Below are 25,527 nucleotides of genomic sequence, written 5' to 3' on the forward strand. Positions count from 1 at the left end.
CCGCGGGGGGTGGCAGGGCCGCCGGGTGGATCTAGCCCCGCGGGTCTTTTCCATGCATTAGGGTAAGTGCTGCGTGGGGAAATACGGCCCCTGCTGCCCCCCCCACTGCCAGCTTGGGGAAGGGTGGGGCTCGTCCTACCCCTTCCCACAGCCAAAGATGCAACACGACATCCATCCCGCTGGTTTGTCCCCCCAGGTCGGTGCTGGGGCTGAGGGGAAGCGCGACGGGGGCAAGAAGAAAGCCAAGGAAGGGGCAGAGGCCAGGGGCCACGCGGAGGTAAGCCCCCTGGTGCCCGAGACCCTTCCCGTCCCTCCCCTGCTGCTCCCCTGGACTCTGCTGTGAACGAGCTGCCCCCAAATCCGAGGGGTTTATGGAGCCGCCGCCCAACGAGTCTTTTCTGCTCAGCGCCGGGGGCCCCGTCCGGCCCTAAACGCCCGTGAATCTGTGCCCACCACTACCGTTTGTCCTGCCACTGTCCCCGGGAAATCGAGGGCCGTCCTAGGAGTGATCTCCTGTGACCAAATTTGCTAACTTGGATGACACGAGTGCTTTTAGTACCGCGGGTCCAGCGTGGGGGCGCTCAATCTCCGGCCCACCGAGCCGAAGCATCTGGCCCGTGGGGCTCCCCATGGGTTGGGAAATTTGGCACCCAGGGAACAGTGGCCATTAATAGTGGCACCCTCTCCTGCTGCTAAATTTCTATGCCCCCTTCCACGACACAGCCAGATTGGGACTGGGCCAGGCCCCCTCCTCCTCTCCTGCAGCTGAATTGGGCGCAGACCCCCTTTCCCCTCCCACTCTGCACACCCCTTTGCCCCATGCAGCTTAATCGGGGCCAGGCTTAATCTCCCTCTGTGTGGCCAGATGGGGCTGTGCCTGCCCTGGGTGCTGGACTGTAGCCATCAGTCGCATCCTCCCCTCCATAGTATTGCTAATGTAATGCAAGCTTGTGTTTTTTGAGATTAAACTGCCTGGCATTGTGATTTTTTTTTTTTTTGTTGTTGCATTGCTTGAAGACGTTTGTCCCCCTTATCCTCTTTTCTTTAATTGAGAAAGACAGACAGCTCTTTCCTGTCCACTTTATAGTAGAAAAATGATACTGAAAAAGATGTCAGAAGTAGCTAAGTAATTTAGGAATCCTGGTCCCCCTTGATTTTGATACTGTTAATCTTTTTCACTTAAGTTTAAGTAAGTTTCCATTAGCATCTATAAGAATTTACTGTGTGCATCTCTTCATTTCTTTTATATGTAGCTAAATCCCTGGCCTGAATTCATCAATGACCGTCTACAGATGTATAATAAACTTAAAGCTGAGCATGATGCAATTCTTGGAGAGAGAGCTGCAAATGAGAGCAAATCCATTACAGTCACATTACCTGATGGCAAGCAGGTTGATGCTGAGTCCTGGAAGACTACCCCTTATCAAATCGCTTGTGGAATCAGGTATGGCTATATTTTCTGACCTGTACTTTTTTCTGTTAAACACCTCTGCCCTTGTAAATTAACTGCTATGTTTTGCAGTGGTTAAATTACATCCTTTTCCTCTGTTAGCAAGCTTGATGCTCTTCAAGGCATTTTGTAGCAATCTTACTTTTATAATACACTCAAACTAACTAGCAGCTTAGTTTTGAAATGCAAGTCTTTGACTTACGTCAAAGTGTATGACGTATGAAGATGCTTTTACTAAAATGAATGTATTAACTGCCATCTGGACTGCCGACCAACCATCTGCCAACCAACTTCCAAGGGAAGTGGTGCTGGCTCCTACCCTGGGGGTCTTTAAGAAGCGGCTTGATGCCTACCTGACTGGGGTCATTTGAGCCCAGTTTTCCTCCTGCCCAGGCAGGGGGTCGGACTTGAAGATCTATAAGGTCCCTTCCGACCCGACTTCTGTGATTCTATGATCTGGATCCTGCAAATATATAAGGTTATTCCCATGTTTGGTTTTTATGCTTGTGACAAAGAAAAAAATCCATCGTCTTGGCAAAATCATATATGTACTTGAACTGTTTGCTAGCTTGGGAGTTAATACATCACATTATTTACTGCAGTCTGCGTTGCCATAGGAAAACTAGTCGAGGACACTTCCATTAATTTTAATGAGAGCTACTAAATACATAACTTTTAACTACATCAAAAAGCAGTGCCCTCACTCTTGATGTATACCAGATGGAGTTTTGAACGATGAGGTAGTTCTGGGAAACTGTCAGTGATTCTGTTCAGGATGCCCAAAGTTAGGGGACTTTAAAAGGCTGAAACACCAGGCCTATTGTCACTTGATTATTCATTGTACTTGGAAGTTTATCTCTGCCTTTGTGTCTGTGGTCACACTGCTGTTTGCATGTTCATCCGTCAGTACAAATGTTTGAAACTTTTGGCCAAATGTTTCCTTGGCATCCCTTATTTCCACATTGTTATAAAATTAAACTTGGACTTGCATTCAATTATGGCACTGTTAAGATCGGAGAGACTAGGAAGTATTGGAGGTGAAATAAACTGAGAAGGAAAGATTAGGTCTTCCTTATTCCGATCTAAACAGAATGCCACGATGCTTAGACTGTGGCTCCTGAACCAAGCAGCTCTTCATCTTACCAGTTATGGGTCTTAGCAAAAAAAGCCTTTAAAGATTTTCTTTGCTTCATGCAGTGGCTGTCTCCTGCAAGATGTTTGTTTCTTTTGCAAAAAGCTCCCCAAATCTATAGATGTATAGATAAACCTGCAGAAGTGGAAGCTCTGGGGGAAATGTTGTAGGAAAATTTTTATCTAGTTCCAACATCTTACTTATGAATTCCTTACTTAGTCAAGGCTTAGCTGATAGCACTGTGATTGCGAAAGTGAACAAAGCAGTTTGGGATCTAGACCGCCCTTTGGAGGAAGACTGCACACTGGAGCTGCTCAAGTTTGATGATGAAGAAGCTCAAGCAGTAAGTATCTTTCACAAAAACAATTGTGTGTTTCTCCTTCCCTGTTTCACAGCTCAGATTGCAAACCGACAGTGTACCTAGTCCTCAATGGGTGCATCTACACATGCAGTTAATGTGACATGAGAAACTCTGGACCAGTTTGCTCCAGATTACAATGCTCCCCAGCACAGCATCTACATGTGTGTCTGGGACAGCAGGACTTTGAGCTGGGGCAGAGCATGCCCTGGGCAAATGGCAAGCTCAGGGTGTCAGCCCCGGGCACTGGGTGGCGGCGTTGAGCGATGAAGGGGCTGGCTGTGGCATGAGAGTGCCAAAACTGTGGAGCTGTTTGACTGATCCCTTCCTCCCTGCCCCCTCCCCACCTTCTGTCACTCCAGGGCCGCTTCACTCTGGCTTAAAGTGCTGCTCTCCTTGTTGCTGTCCGCACGTGTTGCAATGCAGTAAATTACTTTGCTGTAAGATAGTATTGCCCCTGAAAGTACTATCTTATGGCACAGTTAATTAATTTACTGTGCCCTAATATCAGCACTTGTGTAGACAGCAACACTTTACTGTGGAGCTAATTAGTCAGCTCCGCAGTAAAGTGCATGTGTAGATGCACCCAGTGAGGATTAGTCCCTTTGAAGTGTTTGGAGGGATCAGAGTAAGAAAATCATGTGCTGTGTAGTAGAAAACTACAAAAAGGTATTTTTAAGAAAGAAGGATTCTACTGCAGATATATGTAATACTACTAACTGTAGCATTGCATGTAGCATACATGCAACCATGTTTGTTTTGGTGATTACTCATTTGTATAAATGTACGTATTTTAAAAATCAAATTTACAGTTCCCACAACAACTAAGTCTATCATATTGCGTGAAGTATAGGTTTAAGACACAAAATAAATATGTATAGTGTAGACAAGATACTTTCACTGTGCATTTCCTGATATTTGCTCTTAAAAATGGTACAGTCCTGTAGTTCTATTTTTTAATTGATCAAAACTAGGACAATAAAACAGTGTAATATCAAAGTGTGAGTGTTTATTGTCTTTAAATGGTAAAAAAAAAACTAATAAGACTCCTTCTATCAGAGATACTCAAGTGTAAAACTTTTATAAACAATTTAGGTCTTTATTTTGTACGCTTTCCTGCACAATTACTGATGTTAACTCACGTAAAATAATTCATAGATTCATAGGCAGATGAGGTTCCTTGGGTAAAGCTGATATCTTTTATTAGACCAACTCAGATAGTTGGAAAAATTCTTCTTACCAAGCTTTTGGGTTTAAATACCCTTTGTCAGGCTGAAGAAGCATTTGCAGTTGGTGTGTGCTCTTCCTGGATGGAATGAATAGTAAAGAAGATAAGAGGCTGGTCTGCGTGCAAGAAAGACAGTCAGTGATTCATAGATTTATAGATGTTAGGGGCTGGAAGAGACCTCATGAGATCATCGGGTCCAGCCCCCCTACACTTAGGCAGGAAAGGCTGCTGGGGTCAGATGACCCTAGCAAGGTGTGCGTCCAGTTGTTGTTTTGAAGATCTCCAGGGTAGGTGGTTCTACCACCTCTGGGGGGAATCTGTTCCAGACCCTGGACACTTGAATAGTAAAGACATTTTTTCTTTATGTCCAATCTGAAGCCATTTCTAACAGTTTGTGTCCGTGGTTTCTTGTCTGCCCCTGGGGTGCCTCAGTGAACAGATGCTTCCCCAGGCCCTGATGCAGGATTTGATGCCTTACGTTTCAGGCATACCTTTCATTTTAGGTAGTGTTTGTTGCCACTCCATTGCTGCAGCTATTTTAAAATTAAAGGCTTACAAAGAAATATATTGCATGAGGTTGGTGTTTGGCTAGATTTTGTGAATAAGTGTTTTATTTTCTTTGTTCTTTCCTACTGAAAGACTGAAATGGCTGCAAAGACAGTTAAGTACAATTTCTCAGACTTGTTTGTGATTTTTGGAGGAGTATTGGGAAGTCGATGAGCAAATCATCAAATTCGTTCTCCATCTCCAGTTGGATTTACTTTGGATGTCCATAAAAAATAATTCAGAAGAAGCACTAAATGGTTTACAGGAGACTTTGAAATTTATTATACACAAATGCTCAAGCTGTTTCCCTTTTTGTCCCTTTCTTTTAGGTATACTGGCACTCGAGTGCTCACATAATGGGTGAAGCTATGGAACGAATCTATGGTGGATGTTTGTGTTATGGCCCACCAATTGAAAACGGATTTTATTATGACATGTTCCTTGAGGAAGGGTAGGTGGTTTTGTTTTATATACAGTAGGGATGGTACCGGGGTCACAGAATAGGGAGTCTGAGTCCTAATCAGGATTCTGTTTCTTTGCTCCTTGCACAAAGTAATCTTTGTTGGGGCAGATAACTTCCACCTTCACAGTGGCTCCAGTGCACAAGCTGTGGCTTAGTGTGGAGCCAGAACCAGGCCCCAGACTGTCAATAACAACACAGATTTACTTCTTTCTTTCTTTCTTTTCTGTTTTAGGGGTGTATCTAGTAATGATTTCTCTGGTTTGGAATCTCTATGCAAGAAAATCATGAAGGAAAAACAAATCTTTGAAAGACTGGAAGTTAAAAAGGAAACTCTACTTGAAATGTTCAAGGTAGGCTGTTTTAATTTTACTGCATCTGTACAATTTAGCTCTTCCTCGTTTTGCTGCCCATATACTAGCATTAGGGAGAAGAGCCTCACAGATGCTATGTACATCAGATTAATAATATTATCTCCACAAGTGTAAGTTTTAATATGGGTTTATTTGGGATACTTAATAGCTGAAGCACACACATAGCACTCTAGAGCCTTTTAAATGAAGAGAATGTGCAGTAGCTGTGAACTCTGTCTTCCACTGATTCACTTTGTGGCTCCCACATGGGAGCTCTCTTGGGAAAGTTGCTATCCCATAGTTTCTATGGGACTAAAATTACAGTAAAAACGACATTACATGGATATTGTGGGGATTGTGTGTCAAATGGTGCTTTGAAAGTATAAAATGCCACCATGAAATATTCAGTCCCTGCTTGTGTTCAAAGCTGCATTTAGCAAGGTCTTTAAAGCAATTTTTAGAATGGGGAGGAAAGCACTAAGGTCTGAATGTGAAACTATTAGTAAACTACTGTGGGTGTTGCAAACCCATGAGCAGGGGACCCCTCCCTTCCCCACTCCAAGGTCCTCCCCACTCCCCCAAGGAACAGACTGAGATTGCCCTAGGATAACTCCCTACCGTAGCAAAACTCAGCTTCGCTGCATTTATACTGCATCTTGCAGCTGGAGTGAAGGAATCTGTCAGCCCCAGGTGGCCACTCCTGGGTTATAGAAGAAATTTTAGGTCACCTTTTCCATGGACAGGATTAGTCTGGAGTATCACTTGCTCAGAAATCGCTCTTTCTACAGGCAATGAGTAAGGAGAGAAAACAACAAAAGGATTTATTATGTAGGATAAAAAAAAATTGCCCATTTAAAACTGACTGTAGGTTTGGAGACAGGAAAAACAAAAACAAGCAAACTTTCTTGCCCTGTCATCTGGCTGCAGCTTAGCCCTTCTTGGAGACATGCCAGTTTTTTTCAGACATCAGCCTTCCTGCTGGTTCTACCAGAGCTGGCAACTGGGGTCTCTGATACTTCCCCAGCTTGGGAAGACTCCAGAAGACACGGTGTAGCCTACAAGTGCCTGCCTAAGACACTTCCCACCAGCCTTCCTCACCCTGGCACCAGAGTTCTCCAGGAAGTTCTTATTTGTCTGCAACACCTGGAGCCTCTCTCACTGGAGAGCCATTTCTCTCGGATGCCTCTCTGGTGGCAAGTTGATACCCCCGCGACAGGCGGGACAGTGCCTTGCATGTGTGCTATATACCTCACTTCATTATCCCCCGTTTCACATTATGAAATTACGCAAATACATTTGTCTCTTTTCTTTCCCACACTCTCAATGCAGCCTCCTTTTGAAAAAAGACAATTTAAAGTGTCTTAATTCAGTGAACTGAGGCTGCGGTGTTGGGAGAAAGCAGCCCTCTGCACAAAGAGAGCAGATTACACAGAACCCTCCATAGGAGTCAGCATTAGTAAAATTGAGAATCTGGCTTAGATCTGGTGGCTGGCCTGCAACAGGATCAGCATGCTGGTACTAAAATATGGGCTAGACCCAACTGTCATGGGCTGCATCTTGCTCACTGGCCATAGGTTACCAACCTCTGTTCCACATCACATATTCCTTAAATATGTAAGAAAGAGATACAGGAGTTGTGTGCTTTCAAAACCTGTCAGGATTTGGCATATATGTGCAGTATCTTGGAGAAGAACAGTCTCAACCTTGTTGCCAGCCTTGGCCATTTTCAAGGGGCCTAAGCCAAGCTGCAGAAGTGTGGCTAAGCAGAAGACCCCAAAGCCTATAATAATCCCAGTACACTATATCATAGCTTTATCTTAAAATATTAGTAGTAATGATTGATGTAAGCAAATGTATTAGTTGTTATTTCACTATAATAGATATATTTTTGTTAAGCTGCTTAAATAATTTGTAAAACAACAGTCTTGTCAGAGAAGACCATAAAACAGGATTGCATTTCACAGTGGGGAAAGAAAGGAAATAAGAAACCCTTCCTTTTACTTTTCCAAGGATATAAAGCCCGACTAATTAATACCTCCCAGGTCCACAAGAAATCTGGTTCAGTCTAGTTCCAAAAGTTTCAATGAAACAAAGAAATTTGAAATGATCAGAGATTGGTGAGCTGATGAGTAACTTGTCCGTTAGTCAGAAAGCTCATTGCATCTCTTTTGAAAGTCTCTCCTGAAATGGAGGCCAGACCTACAAACACAAGAAAAAGTACCCCAAGGAGATGTCTCCTTAATACCTAGCTTGTTCTGTGTAGATCTCTCTAGCTGAGGGGTAGAAGTTAATCTGTTCATAGATTAGCACTGAATGTTTATTTTAAATTGGGATACTAGAATCTCTTAACACAGCCCTATGCATGGATGAGAAATCTGGTGTTATAATATCAAGTAAAGAATTGACATGTATTTTTTATTCCCTTTCCACCATCCCAGTATAATAAATTCAAGTGTCGGATCTTGAATGAAAAAGTCAATACTCCAACTACTACTGTGTACAGGTAAAACCAGCTTACTATTTCATACTAACAGAAATCATGTTCTAGTACGATGCAGGTTAAATGAGCATTGTCTATTTGTTTTCATTCTCTTAGATGTGGTCCCTTGATAGATTTATGCAGAGGCCCTCACGTAAGACACACTGGCAAGATAAAGACCATAAAAATCCATAAGGTGAGCGCTGAAATCTAGTCTTGAATTTTAAACAAATATATTTACTTGTGGGCTTCTTGGGCCAGATCTTCTAGGATGGTATGGCCACTTCGTGTCAATGTTGTTTTTAAATTGAGGTATTGACCTCATTCTATCCAGCTGATAAAATCGATCTGTATTTACTGTGGTATAAGTGTAGACCTAAGTCCACACCACACACTGTCTACTATCAGCAAAGCTAGGATGATGAGTATGACTGGGCCATCTCTCTCCGTGCCAGTTCTGGTTTGTATTTTTGCCTTGATTTGCTGCAGCTTTTGTTGTCACTCAGAATTTAGGATGAAAGCTCTATACATGCTCCACTTGGCTTCAGTTATTCCCATTCAGTTTTAAGATATAGGCTGCCTTTTTAAACAGCGTTTCAGGGCTTGTGTATAGAGTAAAAGTGGTGCTGTGAACTTTTGCTTTGTCATTGTGCCATACCATTTCATTTTTTGTCTCCAGAATTCCTCTACGTATTGGGAAGGCAAGTCTGATATGGAAACCCTCCAGAGGATTTATGGAATTTCATTTCCCGATGCAAAAATGCTAAAGGAATGGGAGAAGTTTCAGGAGGAGGCTAAAAACAGAGATCATAGAAAGATTGGACGGGTAAGAGAACTTTGCTAGTAACATATTTTGCAAAATCTATCTGGACACTAATCCTTAACTGAATGGCAGATGTGTAATTGTTACCACATTTTCTGTCCGGTTACAGAAGTGAGTGCCTCTCTTTAAGAATTTAACATCAAGAAACACTAATGGTGAACCATTAATAAACCTTTTTTTTTTTCTTTCTTTCATCACCATTTTTTTTTCCTTTTCCATTGTTATAATCTTACTGCACAGACTTACTGAATCCAAAGCATGAACATTGCACTCTGCATGGAAAGCAAGGGGACAGTAATTTGCCTTGATTATTTAAGTGCTACTCTAAAGCCCCTGCAAAAGCTCATTCCTAGATGGATTCTTATAACTGTCCTGTTAATGTGCACTTCCTTCTCTTTTGCTGCTCATTCTTTCTATAGCTTAAGATGTACCACATTTTTCCAATTTTCCTTTTGATTTACTGCTGACGTGCCTTTCTTTTCTTTTCCCATTTGTTCTGTATTCCTTTTATCTTGTTCTCAATAAAATGGTGCATTTTCACATTAGTCAAAAGAATGAATAATTATGGTCCTAAGAAGACTGCAGCTGTCTTTTTCCATCAAGGAGAAAATTACACTGGATGGTGTAACTTGCTAGAACACCCCTTTTTAAAAAAAAATCCTAAACAGTTAATTGTTTATATGTCCAGGGTGTTGCACAGCATTTACCACGCTTACTGAAATCCAAGGCGAGGTTTTCCCTCACATTCAGTGTGGGTGGTGGGGATGGAGGCCTTTGTCTTAGATTTCAAGTACAAGCCGGGGGGTTGTGGTTCACTCTGACCCTGAGTCTGGAGCTGGAGCTACCGCCTCTGTCTCCTGCCTCCCCTGCTGCTTACCCTGGTGCCGCAACTTGTGCTCCAATTGGGACCCCGTTCCACACCAAGGGCAAGGAGCACAGAGCACATGCTGCCTCCAGCCCCTGCCACTCTGTGGCAGCAGTTCTGGCCCTGGGCTCCAGGGCCATTGCCACTGCAGCAGCTGCTATGGGGCTGGGATTGTGGGGAGGTAGTGGTAGGGAAGCAGTGGAGAAAGGGTAAGCAGCAGGCAGTACAGGTAGTGTGGGGTCAGGAGGAGGGGAAGGGAAGGCAGCCAGGGGAGTGTGTGGGAGGAGAGCAGGGAGCAGTCTACTTGACTAGTCCATCGCCTGCCCACCTCCCTGCCACTGCTTGCCCTGCTGTAGTGGTTGGGGTGGGGCTGATAAATTTAAGACAACTCTCAAAAGTTGTAATTTTCCATGTGTAGAATCTAACTATTGGGGGATCATCGTAAATTTGGATTCCAGTAAATGCGGTAAAATGCCACAGAAGCATTAGTCCCTACTAGTAAAAGCAGATCAGGTGTTTCTCATTTATTTGCGCTGCATTAAGCTTTAACCAGGCTACAGTCTTGAATTTTTTTTCAGTGACATGCAGTAAGAATTAATACTTGGATGTTACTTTGTCTATAATACTGGGAGGAAGGAGGAGTTGATAAAAACTTAGGATGTGCAAATGTTGCTTTCCTACAGGACCAAGAACTATTTTTCTTCCATGAGCTCAGTCCCGGCAGTTGTTTTTTCTTGCCAAAGGGAGCTTACATCTATAACACGCTAATTGAATTCATCAGGGTAAGTAATATTTTTGGAGCCTTTTCTTCTGTATTGTATACGATGAAGCAGTAACAAGGCTGTGGAAGAACATAAGAGTAATATAAATGAGATTAAATCCAAATTTTGAAGTGAGTTGCCTGCTTGTTAAAAATTTGACAGACTTTTATAGCATGCATAATTGTTTAAAGGTTTTTGTACATGCCACAAAATTGGCCTTTAAAGTGGCTCAAAAGCCCTTTTGCACTGCTTTTATGGCATTGCTGTTTGCACGCTCGGCAGCGTATTCCGCTTCAATTTACTTTGAATGTAGCAAGATAAAACACCTCTGAGATGTTTTAGTTTGCTACTGGGGCACTGGAAGCGGACATGCTTGGAGTTTTACGAGCTTCAGGCACCCCATGCACCATCCCTGCCACCTTCTCCCATCGCCAGCACCCCCAGCCACAGCAGCCCGTGCAGGCAGGCAGGCTCGACTGAAAAAAGATTATAAAAAAAAAAAAAAAAAATGGTGCGAGGACACTGATCTTCTTTTGTTATCTGCTGGAGCCTGCCTGCCTGCCTGAGCTGCGTGGGGACCTGGTGCCTCCCTCTTTGGCTGCAGCACCACCCGGGACCCTCCCGGGTGGGGGGCCCCGGGGCCCATCCGGGTTGGGTGCCAGCGGGTGGGTGCTGCCTGGGGGCACCAGCCCCCCCTGCAACAGCCACAGAGGGAAGCACTGGATACCCATGCAGCTCAGGGACCTCTCATCCCACTGGCAGCTCCCCACCCACCCCTTGTGTACATGCCATGGGGGTTTAGTTCAGTTTAATTCTTGCTAAAATGAAATAGTGGAAATGGTGGGGTTTTAAAAACCCACCATTTCAATTTAGGGAGACCTAAACCAAATTAAACTCCCATCATGTGTACAAGCACCCCAAGGGACTAATAAATTTAGCTTTGCAAAGTAGAAAACTTACGGAGAGTATAGTAGCAAGAGTTACAAACATTGCATTGTTCCTTCATTGACATTTTGTTAGCACTGTGTATTTTTACTATGCCGCAGTGCAATATTTAGATGTTCCTCCAGTTACCTGAGTTTCCAGTTGTCACATTTTCTGGTTGCTATAGGGGTTGAGAAGGGATCATGGCTGTTTTACTGTCTTGTCCATGTTGGGCACTAGGGGTCCAATCTGTTTGTTCGAGTCATGGACTTCATAACCTCCCAAACAGTGGTTCTTAACATTTCTAGACTCTAGGCACCCCTCAGAAAATGTCAGCTCTTTGTTTTCACTTGGTTTTTGTCTACAGAAAAATAATAGAGCAATTCTGTTGCAAAGGACTCAGAAAGACCACAACAGGACTTGACACAGGATAACAGAACTCTCTGGGTTTCTCTGGTGAAATCATGTTTGCATACCACACAGTGCTGATATTGTGTGGCACCCCATGGCATCCCTTCAAAGATCTTAAGGCATCCCAAGGTGCCTCTTTGGGACACTTTGGTTGAGAATCACTATTCTGGTGCCTTCTTAATTCTTTGATTATTGGGCCTGTTGTTTCAGAGCGAATATCAAAAGCGAGGATTCCAGGAGGTTGTCTCCCCAAACATTTACAACAGCAAACTCTGGGTGACTTCTGGACACTGGCAGCATTACAGTGAAAACATGTTTTCATTTGAAGTGGAGAAGGAGATCTTTGCACTGAAGCCCATGAATTGTCCAGGACACTGGTATTCATTTAACATCCATTTAGTCAATGATTACCAAACTATGTGGAGTAATTTTTTAGCTTTCATATCCTGATTTGAGAACGTTTTCTAAACCTATATATTTGGTAATTTTTATTTTGTATTTAAATACCATTATTTATTGTGTACAATAGATACTAGATTACAGACCTGACTTCTTGGCTGTTTGCACATCTCCAATGCAGAGAAAAGTTCTTAACTGATATCTTGGGCCAACTTCAAGTTTCTTATGAAATGGTACTTTTGTTTTGGTTTTTAGTTGAGGTCAGAAAACACAAGCAAGTTCAGGAGGATTTGCCCCTCAGAAAGCCTGGCCTTCCTCCTATTTAGTTTCCTCACTTGGACTACAAATGCGGGTATCCCTTCTCAGGGCTGATAGAACCTTTTAACCAAGGATCACAGGTTCTCTTTCCAGTGCCTGTATTCACTGAGGTAGTGATGAATGCCATTATCCTATAGATTTCAAAGGCTAGATTTTTTTTAAATCCTACAAAATTTATATGCCCCGAATACCTGTGCATGTACACAGTGCCAGTTTTTAGTATATGTCACCGGCATAATACTGATGTAGTTTAGGCATCCAGGTAGTAATGCAATGCATGCTCTTAGGAAAAACCTTTTTATCCATTTCCCAAAAGGGGCTCAAAATTTCCTTGAAAACTTCCTTCTGAGTAAGTCTGCACATTGTACTGACACTTGTTTTGCACAATTAGTGGCATTTTGTTTATCAGAGCAGACATTAAGGATATCTCATGAGGAATTCTTTTGTAGGAGTTTAATCCTGGATATGTTTCAAATACTATTATCTTTTTCCTTCAGCCTTATGTTTGATCATCGACCAAGATCCTGGCGTGAATTACCATTGCGGCTGGCTGACTTTGGCGTTCTTCATCGCAATGAGCTATCTGGAGCTCTTACAGGACTCACCAGAGTGCGACGATTCCAGCAGGATGATGCTCACATATTTTGTGCTATGGAGCAGGTACAGGAGATACTTGAATAAAATTTGTATATTAAAATGCAAATAACTCAGTCTCAGCTACAGAATACACATTTGTCTTTATATAAAGATTGAAGAAGAGATAAAGAGCTGTCTGGAATTCTTGCGTGCTGTGTATGATGTCTTCGGATTTTCCTTCAAACTAAATCTCTCTACTCGTCCTGAAAAGTACCTTGGAGATATTGAAGCGTGGAATCAAGCTGAAAAGGTAATCTGTAACTTTAATGGCTTTTCGTGTGAGTACTATGCTTCAGCTGTCTCCTCAAATAAACTGTGATATCTGAAAAAAAATCCTCCTTTGGGGAGGTCTAGTGACAGCTGTGGCTGAGAAATACAGCTCACACTGCCTTTTTATTTCTCTTTGCCATTGCATATAATGCTTTCAGTACACATAGTTCGTGGATACCATGGCAGATTATTTCTTTAGACAACAAGAACTGAAATATATATTTTTTAAAGATGGTGACAAAAGAAGCAACTACTTTAAGAGGAAAAATAAATGGAGGGTGAAGTTTCTGAAGTATGATTGTTATCAAAATTGGCTGGGTGGCTCTGAGTCAAACTGTATCTCTTATCCATGACTATCTCTTAGTATCTCTGACTAAAACCAAAACTGAATTAACTGCACAGATAGAGGAGCAGAGTTTTGTTTTTTGTTTTTGTCTGTATGTAGAACTGTTTTGGGGGGTGGGTTTTCTGCTGTACTGAATTGAGATTTTTCTTCATTTTGTGTCAACCCAGAATGAAACCTATCTGAGGTTATTTGACAAATTGAAAATAACTCATTTTGATTTCAGGTATGTTTTAATATTCATTGACCCAGAAGGACAGTGTCACTCCATGACCTGGCGATTGGGGCACCTGGGAAGTCGGACGCTCTGGTTCTAGTGCTTGCTCTAGTGACTTAACTATTTTATACAAAGAGAAACAGCTTCAAAATTAGAGGCAGACAGAGTAACTTCAGAGTACCCTAACCACTGCCCTATAGGGTACTCTTTAGAACTGGAAGACCGAGCTTGAAGTTCACCCTCCAAATTGGGTATAAAGGGTATGAGGTCAGAGTGGCAGTTCCTCTGTTTGTGAATGGGGGGTTAGACCCCTTGTGAGTCAGCTTGAATAGGTAAATGTTTCAGTAGCCCAGAAACAAACCACTTTTTTCAGGCTAAATTGTATGTCATGGAACTGCAGTTTTCACCAGCCTCTAGAGCAGGAGTGGGCAATTATTTGGGCTAGAGGCCCATTTAGGGAGCTTGGGTGAGCTGTCACAGCTATCAGCACTCCCTGCCCCAGCTAGCAACAGCTCACCAAAACTCCCTAAGTGGCCCTCCAGTGACCTAAACGCCGCTGGGTGGATGAGAATGGGCTGCGTCTGGGCAGGGAGCGGCATCCAGGAGCAGCACAGGTGAGCGAAGCTGGGATTGGGATCATGGAGTGGTGACAGCATGGGACCAGGGCCCAGGGCAAAGCCCCAGTCTGTTCTCTGCATGCCTCTGTGATGGGCATGGGTTCTGCAGGAAGGGGTGTACAGGGAGCAGATTTTGGCTCTGCCCTGGGCCTTGGCTCCACTCTCGCTGTCCAGCGATTTCCCAGCACTGTCTGTCTGTCCCACTCCCAGATGCTGCTCCCCGCCTCCTGAGCACAAGACCAGGGCCAGTCTCCACGGAGACCTCACCCACCCACTCCATCTGGCACCCCCAGTGCTGGGTGTGGGATGGACAGACTGGGGTGCCTGGGCAGTGGGGCTGGGGCTGGCGGCAGCTGTAGAGACTGGTGGTGGCAGCAGTTGGAAGGAGCCGCTGCTGCAGGGACTGCTGGGAAGCAAGTCCAGCTGCCACACTGCTCCATCCCACTGTGTGCCTGGGGGTGGTGGAACTGGACACGTGTGCCAAAGCCAGGTGGCCCTCTGTACCTGGACTGGGCAGGGGCAAATAAAATCTCTTAGTGGGCTGGATTCAGCCTGCGGGCCTTATCTTGCCCACCCCTGCTGTAGAGCTGCCTGAACCTTCTGGACAATTAGATAGTGAATGACTGTCAGCTCCCTCTGTAGCAGCATCATGGTCTGATAGTATACTATGTGAAATAAAGGCATCATATCACTAAAAACATTTTATTTTTTCTCTAGCAACTTGAGAACAGTCTCAATGAATTTGGTGAGAAATGGGAATTAAACCCTGGGGATGGAGCTTTTTATGGACCCAAGGTGAGTAGGTTACAGTGCATCAGTAGTGAACTAGCATTTGAATGATGTCAGAAAGAAGTTTAAAGTGAATTTCTCAACAACTGTTCTTTTGAGACTATAATACTACATATGTCTTTAGCATATCTGATTATCACTGGATTTGCTGAGATGGTTGGCTATTGCTGGAAATGATCCTGGAATTTAAGAGTTAATGCACCCAAATCTAAAGTTTTCTGATGCTCCAAAAATAATGATATGCATAAAAGAGGTATTATGTCATTGTTATCACTGAAGAGTCTTAAGATGCAGCAGGTTTGTTTATTTCAGGAAGACTTGAAGTACAGCAAGTTTGTTGAGTGGTTTCAGATATAGAGACATGACCAGGAATAAAATCTAATTTGGTTACTTTTATATGTTGTTTTACCTGATTGTATAATTGGTACACATTGAGATGCTTACAATATTAGTTGCTTAGGGTGCCTTTAAAAATAGGATACCATAATTGAAGGTTGCTAGAGTTCATTGCAGCAGTGAAGTAAATAGGATTTAAGCCCTATATTGACTCTAGGTGCTTTTGAAAATGCAACTTAAGGTTCTCAGTTGCTTAGGACATGGACATACAAGCAATTTATTGCAGGGTGAAAGGCTGCAGGGTGCTATTGGATGTCAGCCGCTGTGTGGAACTGTCCAGGTGCTTGCCCTTCCCCCTCGATAAGGAAAGGCTAAACTGTGGTACTTTATCCTTCTTTTGCTGAGAACTAAGTTGCTGTGGATTTTATATAATATAATTTTCACTTACTGATGGAAAAGAGTGTGCCCAGGGGCAGCTACCATGGAAAGGCTGTCATGTAGTGACACCCCCACCCTCTCTCTCATTTTATGGCAATGGTTCTCAACTGTGGTGATGTGAACCTTAAAGGTGCCGCAGAGCTGGTGGCACCACCATCACTGTGGCTGAGTGGAGCTGTCCAGCATGCCTTTGTTTCCAGCATGCCAGGTAGACTGGGATACAGCTGCAGCAAGCACCCATGGCTGCACCTGAGTGACTGGGCACAAACCTGGGCCGGTGAATATGGGGATAGCACTGGAATGGAGGTGGGGGCAGACAGGATTCAGGATTCCTCTTGCAACCTGGCTCGCCCTCCCCACTCTGCAGTATGGGAACAGCTACACTCACAGCCACGTTAGGGGTTTTACAGCCCCCGCCAGAACCTGCGAGAGGAGAGAGAGTGAGTGAGGCTGAGGGGACTTCCCCCCCGCATGCCTGCAGCACCTCCATGCGTCCGTGCCATGGCAGTAGGATTCTGCCTGCCCTGCACCCTGCTTCCCCTCTCACCACCAGCCCCTCCTGTTCAAACCAGCATTTGCCACTATATTAGTTACAAGAGAGAGATATCTAAGGTGGTGCTCATGGTCTGCCCCCTCACCTTCCTAATCTAGTTGGGGGAAGAACAGATCCTCTCTGTTTGTCTTATTTGTACTCTCAGCATAGGTGTATTATGTGGAGTTTTCATTAAAACATCCTACACTGGTCAGTGCTGGAAGGAACGTATTAACTAAAATCTTCCTGGGTACATCCTCACAAGCACAGCACCTGGGCTGGCCCCAAGAGATTTACCTGGAGTCTCCCAGGCTGCAGTGGCAGCAGTCTGGGTGCACGGAGCCTGGCCGACAGCTGGAGCATCGCTTTGGCTGGCCAGGCTCCAGTTTTGGGTGACGCGCACTGCAGCCACACGCACCACCCGGCTTTTTTTTTTCCCTCTGGGGTTTTTTTTTTCTTCGTTTGGTTGTTTTTTTGATACTGGCAGTTCCCAGTCTCCAATTTTGCCTCTGCACTGCATATATGCAGTGTGGAGAACCTATTTGTGTGCACTGTGTGTGTTTTGTGGCGCCTTAAAAGCCTTTGAGGTGCCACAAAGTACACGGTCTCACTCACGGGGCTGTGATCCCTGAGGGATTTGGCAAATTGTCCTTAGAGAGCTAACGCTTCAGATGTAATCATCTGTTTTGCTGCTGCCTCAAGATGCTATCTGGCAAGAGTCCACTGCTTTACCAGGAATATAAATATTTTTTCCTCTGATACTTTGTTTGGATAATCCTAGAGCACAAGAACGTTCTTTGACCTTCTTTATACTTAGGAAGCCATGCTACAGGACACTTTTGCAATTTTGCTTCTGTTTCCTCAAATCAACTTGGAATGATTTGACTATGCAAACCAAATTAATGGAGGTACTCAGAAAATATTCAACTCATTGGAAAACATGGACAGTAGGTGGCACTATCAGGTCTGATGTTTGCTAGTTACAGCAAGATTAGAAATACATTTTTCAAAGATCAGTAATTTTGCACTAGTTTTTATTCCAGTTTCTTGCAGTGTTCAGTTCTTTATAAATTCAAGTTCTACTGACATATTAGTTAAGAAAAAGTCACCTCTAGGATTTGTAATTTTGTATGTAGAATAGGTGACTGTCCTTTTAGTATAAGAAATTGCTCATCAGTTTTGCATTTCAAAAATGTTATCTGGAGAAATGGAATCTTTTAATATTGTATTAACTCTTCTTGCAAGAGAATACATAATTCATTTGAAATTATTTGTGAATTAACTATCCAGCAAGCTTAAGATACTTTTTTGTTGATTAGCAGACTGACTATGATTTCTACACATGCATGTTAGTTGCGAATATTAACCAAATAATTTAAGAATTTTCTAGTGAGTAACTAGAAAACTCTAGTTTTCAGAATCTGACTGCTGTTCAACTATTCAAACAAGAAATTATTATAAAAGCATGTGTGGTTTTGCAAAAATATTTTAGATCAATTAGCCCAACAAAAATAAAAGATTTTTATTTATATTTTAAAACAAAATTTAATTAAGTGTAGTTTCCTGAATAAAATGAACAGAAAAAAGACTATCTTTCCTTCTTCTGCACTTAGAGCCAGTGTCATGGAATAATAAAGGGTAATTTTCTGAGTTAGTTAAGATCTAGATACCACAAATACTTAGTTACATGCTTGACTTTCAGCTGTAAACATTATCCACAAATAACCACATTTACATTGAAGAAATTGAGGAATATGAAGGAGTATTATCTCCAGTCCTGAGGGAATCTTACTGATGCAGGTGTGTCTCTGAGCGTGTAATGTATGCTGTGAAGTTATGGTTAATTTAAATACTGCATACAGAAAGTTGAGAATTTTTTTGGCTACAAATGGTAGAGGTCTTAGTTTTTATCATAAGCTCTCATTTCTGATGGATTTTTGGTTTGCATGAGTCTACAAATGAAAAAGTCCTTGGGGGGTGGGAAATCAAAGTAGGATAAGAGCATCAGGTTAGTGTACTGCATTCATGCATAAATCTTTTGAAGTTGTGGGTTGTCTTTGCTCACTTTTTATCAGAGGGCTTATATGAAGCCCTGCAAGTTGCTTGAGTTCTGCTTTGGGCTGAAGTGAGGCATATCTGAGTATAAAACCATAGGTGGTTCTTCTGCACTGCGATTTGATTTCACTCATAGTGATAATGTTCTATATCCTTTTATTTTGTTTCTAAGATTGACATTCAGATTAAAGATGCCATTGGACGATACCATCAGTGTGCTACAATCCAGCTGGATTTCCAACTCCCAATCAGATTTAATCTGACCTTTGTAAGGTAAGTACAACATATGAGTATCTTTAATTACAGAATCTAGGTATGCAGTCTCTTGGAGATGCACAGTACATTTACAATAAAATTCTTTCTTATTCCCAGCCATGATGGTAATGACAAGACAAGGCCAGTTATTATTCACCGGGCCATCTTAGGATCTGTGGAAAGAATGATTGCTATTCTGACTGAAAGCTATGGTGGCAAATGGTAAAGTTGAAAATTATCTTACTTATACCAGTGTTGTCCAGCTTGGAGTAAGCATTCCAGATGGTGGTTGGGGTGTTAGTAGAGTCTGGGGGGAGCTGCATGACTCTGGATCCACTCCAGCTGCCTACTGGAAGTTTCTGCTGCGGGTAAACCAGCAGGCAGCAGCTTGGAACCCAGTCATCCTACCTCTTCCTGAAATAACAGTATTTGGTCATCAGGCATGCAGCTGCAGCAAATGACTCACCCATCTGAGCTTCTTGTCTCTAGTGGAGTGATACAGCTCAGTTGCAAGAGCGGAAAACCACCATGTATATTCTCTGCTACCTAGGGAAGTGGGCAGTGAACTATCCATGGGAGAGGAATAAAAAAATGTGGAACTCAGGCAGAAAAAGTCTGAGATCAGTGCAAACAGAACCAGGACAGAAAATGTAGGCATACCCCTCCATCTATCTATTAATTTACCTCCTTTCCTCTTCTACCCTATTTTTTCTTTTTCCCATGGGAAGATGCTGCCTCATAAAGGAGGACCTGTCAGACGAGGCTCAGGAGCATGAACTCACATAAATTTTCTTCTTAAAAGGATTAGTTACCACCCAAAACAAAACAATCGGCAAGACAAAATTCCTGCTTTTCTGCTAAAAGATACAGTTTTTTTTCCTAAACCACATTCTCCCTTTTGGGTATTCGTTCTTTTTGGAGGATGAATTGTAATTGGAGGCTGGGGGGTCGAGGTATACGCTCTTGTCTGCCCTTCAGACCACATGGATGTGAGATTCGAAGTGCTGATTCTAGCCTCCACCCACCAGTAAAGAATACTAAATGCTGCACAATTGTTTTTTATTCTCAAGGCCTCTCTGGCTGTCCCCTCAGCAAGTGATGGTGGTACCAGTGGGACCAACATGTGATGAATATGCACAAAAGGTGAATCATGACTTGAGTTGCTCAGTTGCCATTGGTTTTGACAAGGAACTTACTTACAACATACATTTTAGATAAATAAGACTACATCTCTCTTCCTCATTTAATGCTAATTATAAACTGCCTAAATTGTAAATGGATCTTGAAACTTGAAAAGTAGATTGTGGATGATGAAGCTACAAGTGGCAATTCTAGAAAGACTGTTTCTGTTAGGAAAGCAAAGGCAATTGTTTGCCTCTGCAGCTAGTTTGGGAGCCATTGAAGAAAGTAGCTTAACATCTAAGTGCCCGTCCTGCAACTGGCTTTATTAAGGTGGACCACAATGCCTGTGTATGTGTTGGGAGCAGGAATAGATGACCTCATCATGTCCCTTCCAGCCCTAATATATTATGATCCTATGATGGAAGGAGGAAGGAAGAGAAAAGTATCTGTTAGCAGGTTGCATCTTGTTACTGCAAGGAGTTTCTCGTTCAGACTCAGGAGGCTTAAACTAAAATAGTTTGATAAAGAAACAGAATTTAAAGGAGCTTCTGATCAAAGTCCCCCTCCCCTTGCTGCCTACAACATTATTACTAAAAGTGTCAAGTGTGCCCAGTTCCATTTGGCTGAACTAGTATGCTGTAATTTAGTGTGGGCCAGCACATCGTGCTGTGTTGGACCCACATTTACGGTCTCATGCATGTCAGTGCCTCTCAAGCCAGTGTCAAAGCATCAGGCTAAACAGGCAAAACTGCTTTAATTTTTGGCCCCTGAGTGTCAAAGCATTTCTTTGTAAAGACTCTATACTTTTAATTATAAGTTTCTATCTTTTTATTATTTAGGTCAGGCAGCAGTTCCATGATGCTGGATTAATGTCTGATGTTGATGTGGATCCTGGCTGCACGCTGAACAAGAAGATCAGAAATGCTCAGCTTGCACAGTATAACTTCATCCTAGGTAAGGAGTAGTGTATACTGTGCCCAACTGTCCTGTGCCCAACTGAAATTTTGGTGCAAGCCTTCTTACCAGTGGGTACTACAGAGGCAGAAGTAGACTTATTAACCATCCCTTCCTTCCTAAGGTATTTTGTCCCAGCAAACTTCATTCTAGCTTTGCACATGACTGGGCAGCCCTCACTTTGGAGCCAGGCTTAGGCAGCTGTGTTAGCCAAAAAGGTTTGCCTTACCTTTCAATGCACCAGGAAAGGTGCCACTGTGCGTGTTCTGAGGCTGTCAATGAACAGGGCAAGCAACTGGGATTGAAATCCATGTTGTTTTTCAGAGATCATGGTAGTTAAAAATTGTATTAAGTGATTTGTAGCCCCACTGCCTCCCCACCAGTAACTTGGCTTTTCCCGTCCCAGGAGGGAGGGATGCTTCATTCTAATGTGGCAAAATCAGCATTTCCAGTTCTGTGCTCTCAGACATGGCACTTTTGCGTTCAACAGTTATGCATGTGACAGACTGTGATACAGCAAAGATTAGAACCTGGCCAGAGCAGTACTGTAAAGAGAATCAATTTTTTGGTCAGCATCTTCATTGTTCACTCAGCAGCCCTAGAGCAGTGATACTCGGTGTCATGCAAGTAAGCATAGTTGTCCCTACCTGGCTGATCTCTCGCCCCCACTGCAGTCTCTCTGTAAGGTGATAAACACTGTAATCTATAAAGTAGTTTTTGAAAGTGAGTGCCACTCCATTCACAAAAGTTATGAAATGGTGCCTCCCATCCAATGAGGGGTACCTCAAATCCAAACAGGTTGAGAACTACTGCTCTAGATACTTTGTTTATGTGGTAGTTTAAGTGGGAAGGAAAGGGCAAAGCCAGGAGTTAGTTGTCAAACTGTAATACAGTACAGTAAAAGGTCTGTTATGCGGCATCCCCTGGGAATGGGGGATGCCAGATAACAAAATATGCCGGTTAATTGAGTGGTCTGAACAGGCCCGTCCTTGCCTGTTCAGGCCGCCACTTCTCCCACCGCGTCCGGGGCGTCGCCACCCCTCCCATGGCATTGCCACCCGTCCTGCAGGCCCCGCGGGACAGGGAGGCGGGCCCCATGCAGCCTGTTATACCCCTGGGCCGTGGAGGCTCGGCAGCGCAGGCTGCTTTGCCCTGGGCCATTGGCGCTTGGAGTAACCAGAAGTGCCACGGTGGGCACTTCCGGTTTCACTTTACCTTAAAAGCCGGCATGCTGGTTAGCAGACCGTGCCGGCTTGTAAGGTACCGGTTACCGGAGCTTGTACTGTGTAAAGCTGACTAACCACGCAAATTGGGACTAATTGCTACGTGGCTGTAAAAACCTGCAGTGGAATGGTAACTGTATGGTGTAACTGGTTTGTGTATTCTCCTCTAATGATGCAAATGTAGTAGAACCCTTGCAAGTGAAACTGTTTCATTCAGTGTTCAATTAATAGTGATTTAGCTCATTTGTATTGCTTGCAGGGCATGCAGATCTAACAGTTCAAGCATAGTGGCCTGTGTGTCCTCTAGAGTGGTGCCAGCTAGGGCTGTGCAAAATTTTGCCAGCTGTTTCGTTTCAATGCTGTTTTGACTCGTTTCGAGCTTGAATCAGTGAAGCCGAAACAAAACGGAGAGCTTTGAAACAGCCTCGAAATGAAACGAGGAATGTTGAAACGTTTCAAAGCTCAAGCTGGGCTTGCCTGCAGGGAAACCGAAACTAAAGTAAGGGCGGGGGAAGGTGTGCTCTCGTTATTGACATGTGTAGCTGGCCAGTAACTGTCATCTTTTCCTGAGGTCCCTTCCAATCCCAATGCTCTGGGGGAGGGATGGAAAAACTGCATAAAAGGCAGCATTGTTTGACCTACCCTGCTTTCTGCCTTGGTGTCAGTTGAGTGAGGGCACACCTTAGCGCACACACAGTGTCACCCATCCATGTCATGAGTCTTGCCTGTCAGCAGCTAGAGGTGCAGGGCCCGAGAACCCAGGCTCCCCCTGCACCTATCTCCTTGAGAGCTGGCAGGATTCATGGCCTCATCAGGGGCTAGCATGCCTCTAGTTTTCACCCTGCTGTGCCTTAACACACACAGTGTCACCCATGTCACAAGTTTTGCTTGTCCGCAGCTTAAGGTGCAGTTTCCCTGAAATCCCTGCACCTATCTCCTTGAAACTTGGCAAGCTTCATGCCATCAGAAGGGGCTACCATTCCTGCGAGCTTCATCCAAATCAGGCCAGAAATGACAGTTATAGGCTGTTTCGAGCTTCCCCATTATAGCCTATGGGCGAAACGTCAAAACAGCTAAACTGTTTCGATGAAACAAAACAGAACAGTGGTTTAGAGTCGAAATGAAATTCGAAACGAAATGCTGTTCTATCGAAACACAAGTTGAAACAAAATGCTGCCGTTTCGCACAGCCCTAGTGCCAGCCCCTCTGCTTCTGAAGAAAGTAAATGTTACTTCTTGCCAGAGCCAGAGCCTGCATTTTAAAGTAGCTTAACACTACTTTTTAAAGCTTTTAAATGGCAAAGGATTTCTTAAACGGGAGCAAGGACTCTTTGAACTTTAGAAGGAACAGCACTGCAGAAACAACGTGATCGGTTGAGTGCAGTTATTCAGTGTTTTGCTGTGTCTTTCTCTGTGTTTTTGCACTCTAAAAAGCTTGTTAAAAAACTTGTTCCCCCTCACATGTGGTGTTTGGTTTTGTTCAGTTGTTGGTGAAAAAGAAAAGGCAAGTGGAACAGTGAACATCCGTACCAGAGACAACAAAGTGCATGGTGAACGCACGGTTGCTGATACTGTGGAGAGGCTGGTAGAACTGAAACGAACACGGAATAAAAATGCTGAAGAGGATTTTTAACTAAACTGTTTGCTTTTTTTCCCCTGTACCTTGTGTGAAAAGGAGTACGCTTTTTCAAACTTGGTTAAATCATACTGTATGTAATAATTGCACTGCATTGAATTGGATTTGAAATGGGCATTCGCCAAATGATCCAACAAAAATCCAAAAATGAAATATTTTTCTAATTTGGCATTACAGCTATACTTTAGTTATATACAAACAGTGACAGGAAACTGCTTGATGTCTGACCAAATAAAGCCAAGTAAATGAACCTTAATGTGATAAATATGGGAAAGTGGACTTTTGTTAATCAGGGATTAAAATACAATAGTAATTTAATACTGTTCTAAATATTCTATTGAGAATAAATGCATTTTGGTAACTAAAGCGTCTTTTGTAAGATTTAAGGAGGGCTGGTAGTGTATTGTAGATAACATGCTAGCTATTTGTGGTGGTCATTTTACACTTCCAAAATCACATCCGAGTCTAAAATTCAAGCAAAAAAGTAATTTGAAGCCCGTCTTTCAAGGAGGGCTTTTTGGGGGGGAATGGAGGGTGCACTGGCGAAACTTCTTGTCAGTGCTCCATTAACTTCACAGATGAGAGCACAGTATCTGATGCTGGCAGTATTGCTTGGAGCCAGGCATAGTTGTGCTGCTGAGTACAAGAGACTTAAAATCATCAGAGTCTGTGGGCTCAGGTGTCTGAATTGGTTCACTGTGCTGTGTATTTGCACATGGTAGCAAAATTAGATACTGGGAAATCCCAGAATCTTAAAAAAAAAATAAAATAAAAAAGGTGCAAATAAGAAAAGCAGCTGCAGTGTGTGCCACCTAAAATCAGAGTCTAGGCAGGAGCCAGAGCACAGGTCTGACTGGCCAGGCTCCATGTGTCTGGATCTCTGCTGGTGCAGCCCTGGGCGGCCCTCGGGACCCCAGGTAAGGCTGTTGGTGCTGGCCCCAGCTTCCCCACCCCACCTGGGGCAATTTGCCACATGCCAGAGCTTGTGTGCAGGGGTGTTCCCCAGGGACAAGTAGCAGTGGCACAACTATGCCACTGCAAGTTGTCCCTGGAGAAACGCACATATGTTCTCGTGGGGACATGCCCCAGGAGATACCAGGATTAAATTTGTTACTATGTCACCATTTGTTACCATGAAGATGCTTCACACCAATTATGCACAGAAAGTTCTGTTATCTATTAAAGAAGAAATACTAGTACAGAAGCAATGGCCATTTTTAACCCGCCATTAACTTGATAAGATTCTCAAAATTAATCTTTATATAATTGCCTAAATCAAGGCATGTAGCAGGCTTTTATGCTCAAATGGGCATGTGAAGTTGTTCGTAAGCCATCTGTAATGAGATTCTAATGGTGGCTGTCCTTGATAGCGCCAGCTTATTGGCAAGGCTGTAGCCATTGATTTAGTTTCATAGTAGCTAGGGTCAGGAGGGACCTGAACAGATCATCTAGCCTGACCCTCTGCCACAGGCAGGAATGCATGCTGGGTTCACAAGACCCCAGACAGGTGATCATCCAACCTCCTCTTGAATTTGCCCAAGGTAGGGGCGAGGACCACTTCTCTGGGAAGTCGGTTCCAGATTTTGGCCACCCTAACT

At 43.4% G+C, this 25,527-nt stretch overlaps 1 protein-coding gene across 2 annotated transcripts in view; it reads left to right on the forward strand.

The window, feature by feature from the left end:
• TARS (threonyl-tRNA synthetase) overlaps positions 1-24,290 on the forward strand; it is a 55,751-nt gene extending 31,461 nt beyond the window's left edge. Inside the window, exons 3-20 of one of the 2 annotated variants that reach the window (XM_006019117.2) lie at positions 197-277; positions 1,254-1,444; positions 2,802-2,925; positions 5,044-5,165; positions 5,410-5,527; positions 7,966-8,030; positions 8,124-8,202; positions 8,686-8,832; positions 10,378-10,476; positions 12,001-12,167; positions 13,005-13,167; positions 13,256-13,393; positions 15,308-15,385; positions 18,913-19,013; positions 19,113-19,217; positions 20,066-20,138; positions 20,957-21,071; positions 23,778-24,290. In XM_006019117.2, the coding sequence (XP_006019179.2) occupies positions 1,293-1,444; positions 2,802-2,925; positions 5,044-5,165; positions 5,410-5,527; positions 7,966-8,030; positions 8,124-8,202; positions 8,686-8,832; positions 10,378-10,476; positions 12,001-12,167; positions 13,005-13,167; positions 13,256-13,393; positions 15,308-15,385; positions 18,913-19,013; positions 19,113-19,217; positions 20,066-20,138; positions 20,957-21,071; positions 23,778-23,926 (1,995 nt within the window). In that variant the 5' untranslated portion in view covers positions 197-277; positions 1,254-1,292 and the 3' untranslated portion in view covers positions 23,927-24,290. The remainder of the gene's footprint in view (positions 1-196; positions 278-1,253; positions 1,445-2,801; positions 2,926-5,043; positions 5,166-5,409; positions 5,528-7,965; positions 8,031-8,123; positions 8,203-8,685; positions 8,833-10,377; positions 10,477-12,000; positions 12,168-13,004; positions 13,168-13,255; positions 13,394-15,307; positions 15,386-18,912; positions 19,014-19,112; positions 19,218-20,065; positions 20,139-20,956; positions 21,072-23,777) is intronic. The other variant, XM_025198485.1, reaches the window with a different exon arrangement.
• The last annotated feature ends 1,237 nt before the right edge of the window (positions 24,291-25,527 follow it).

The sequence above is a fragment of the Alligator sinensis genome, unplaced genomic scaffold, assembly GCF_000455745.1.
Source record: "Alligator sinensis unplaced genomic scaffold, ASM45574v1 scaffold347_1, whole genome shotgun sequence".
Classification (NCBI taxonomy): Eukaryota; Metazoa; Chordata; order Crocodylia; family Alligatoridae; genus Alligator; species Alligator sinensis.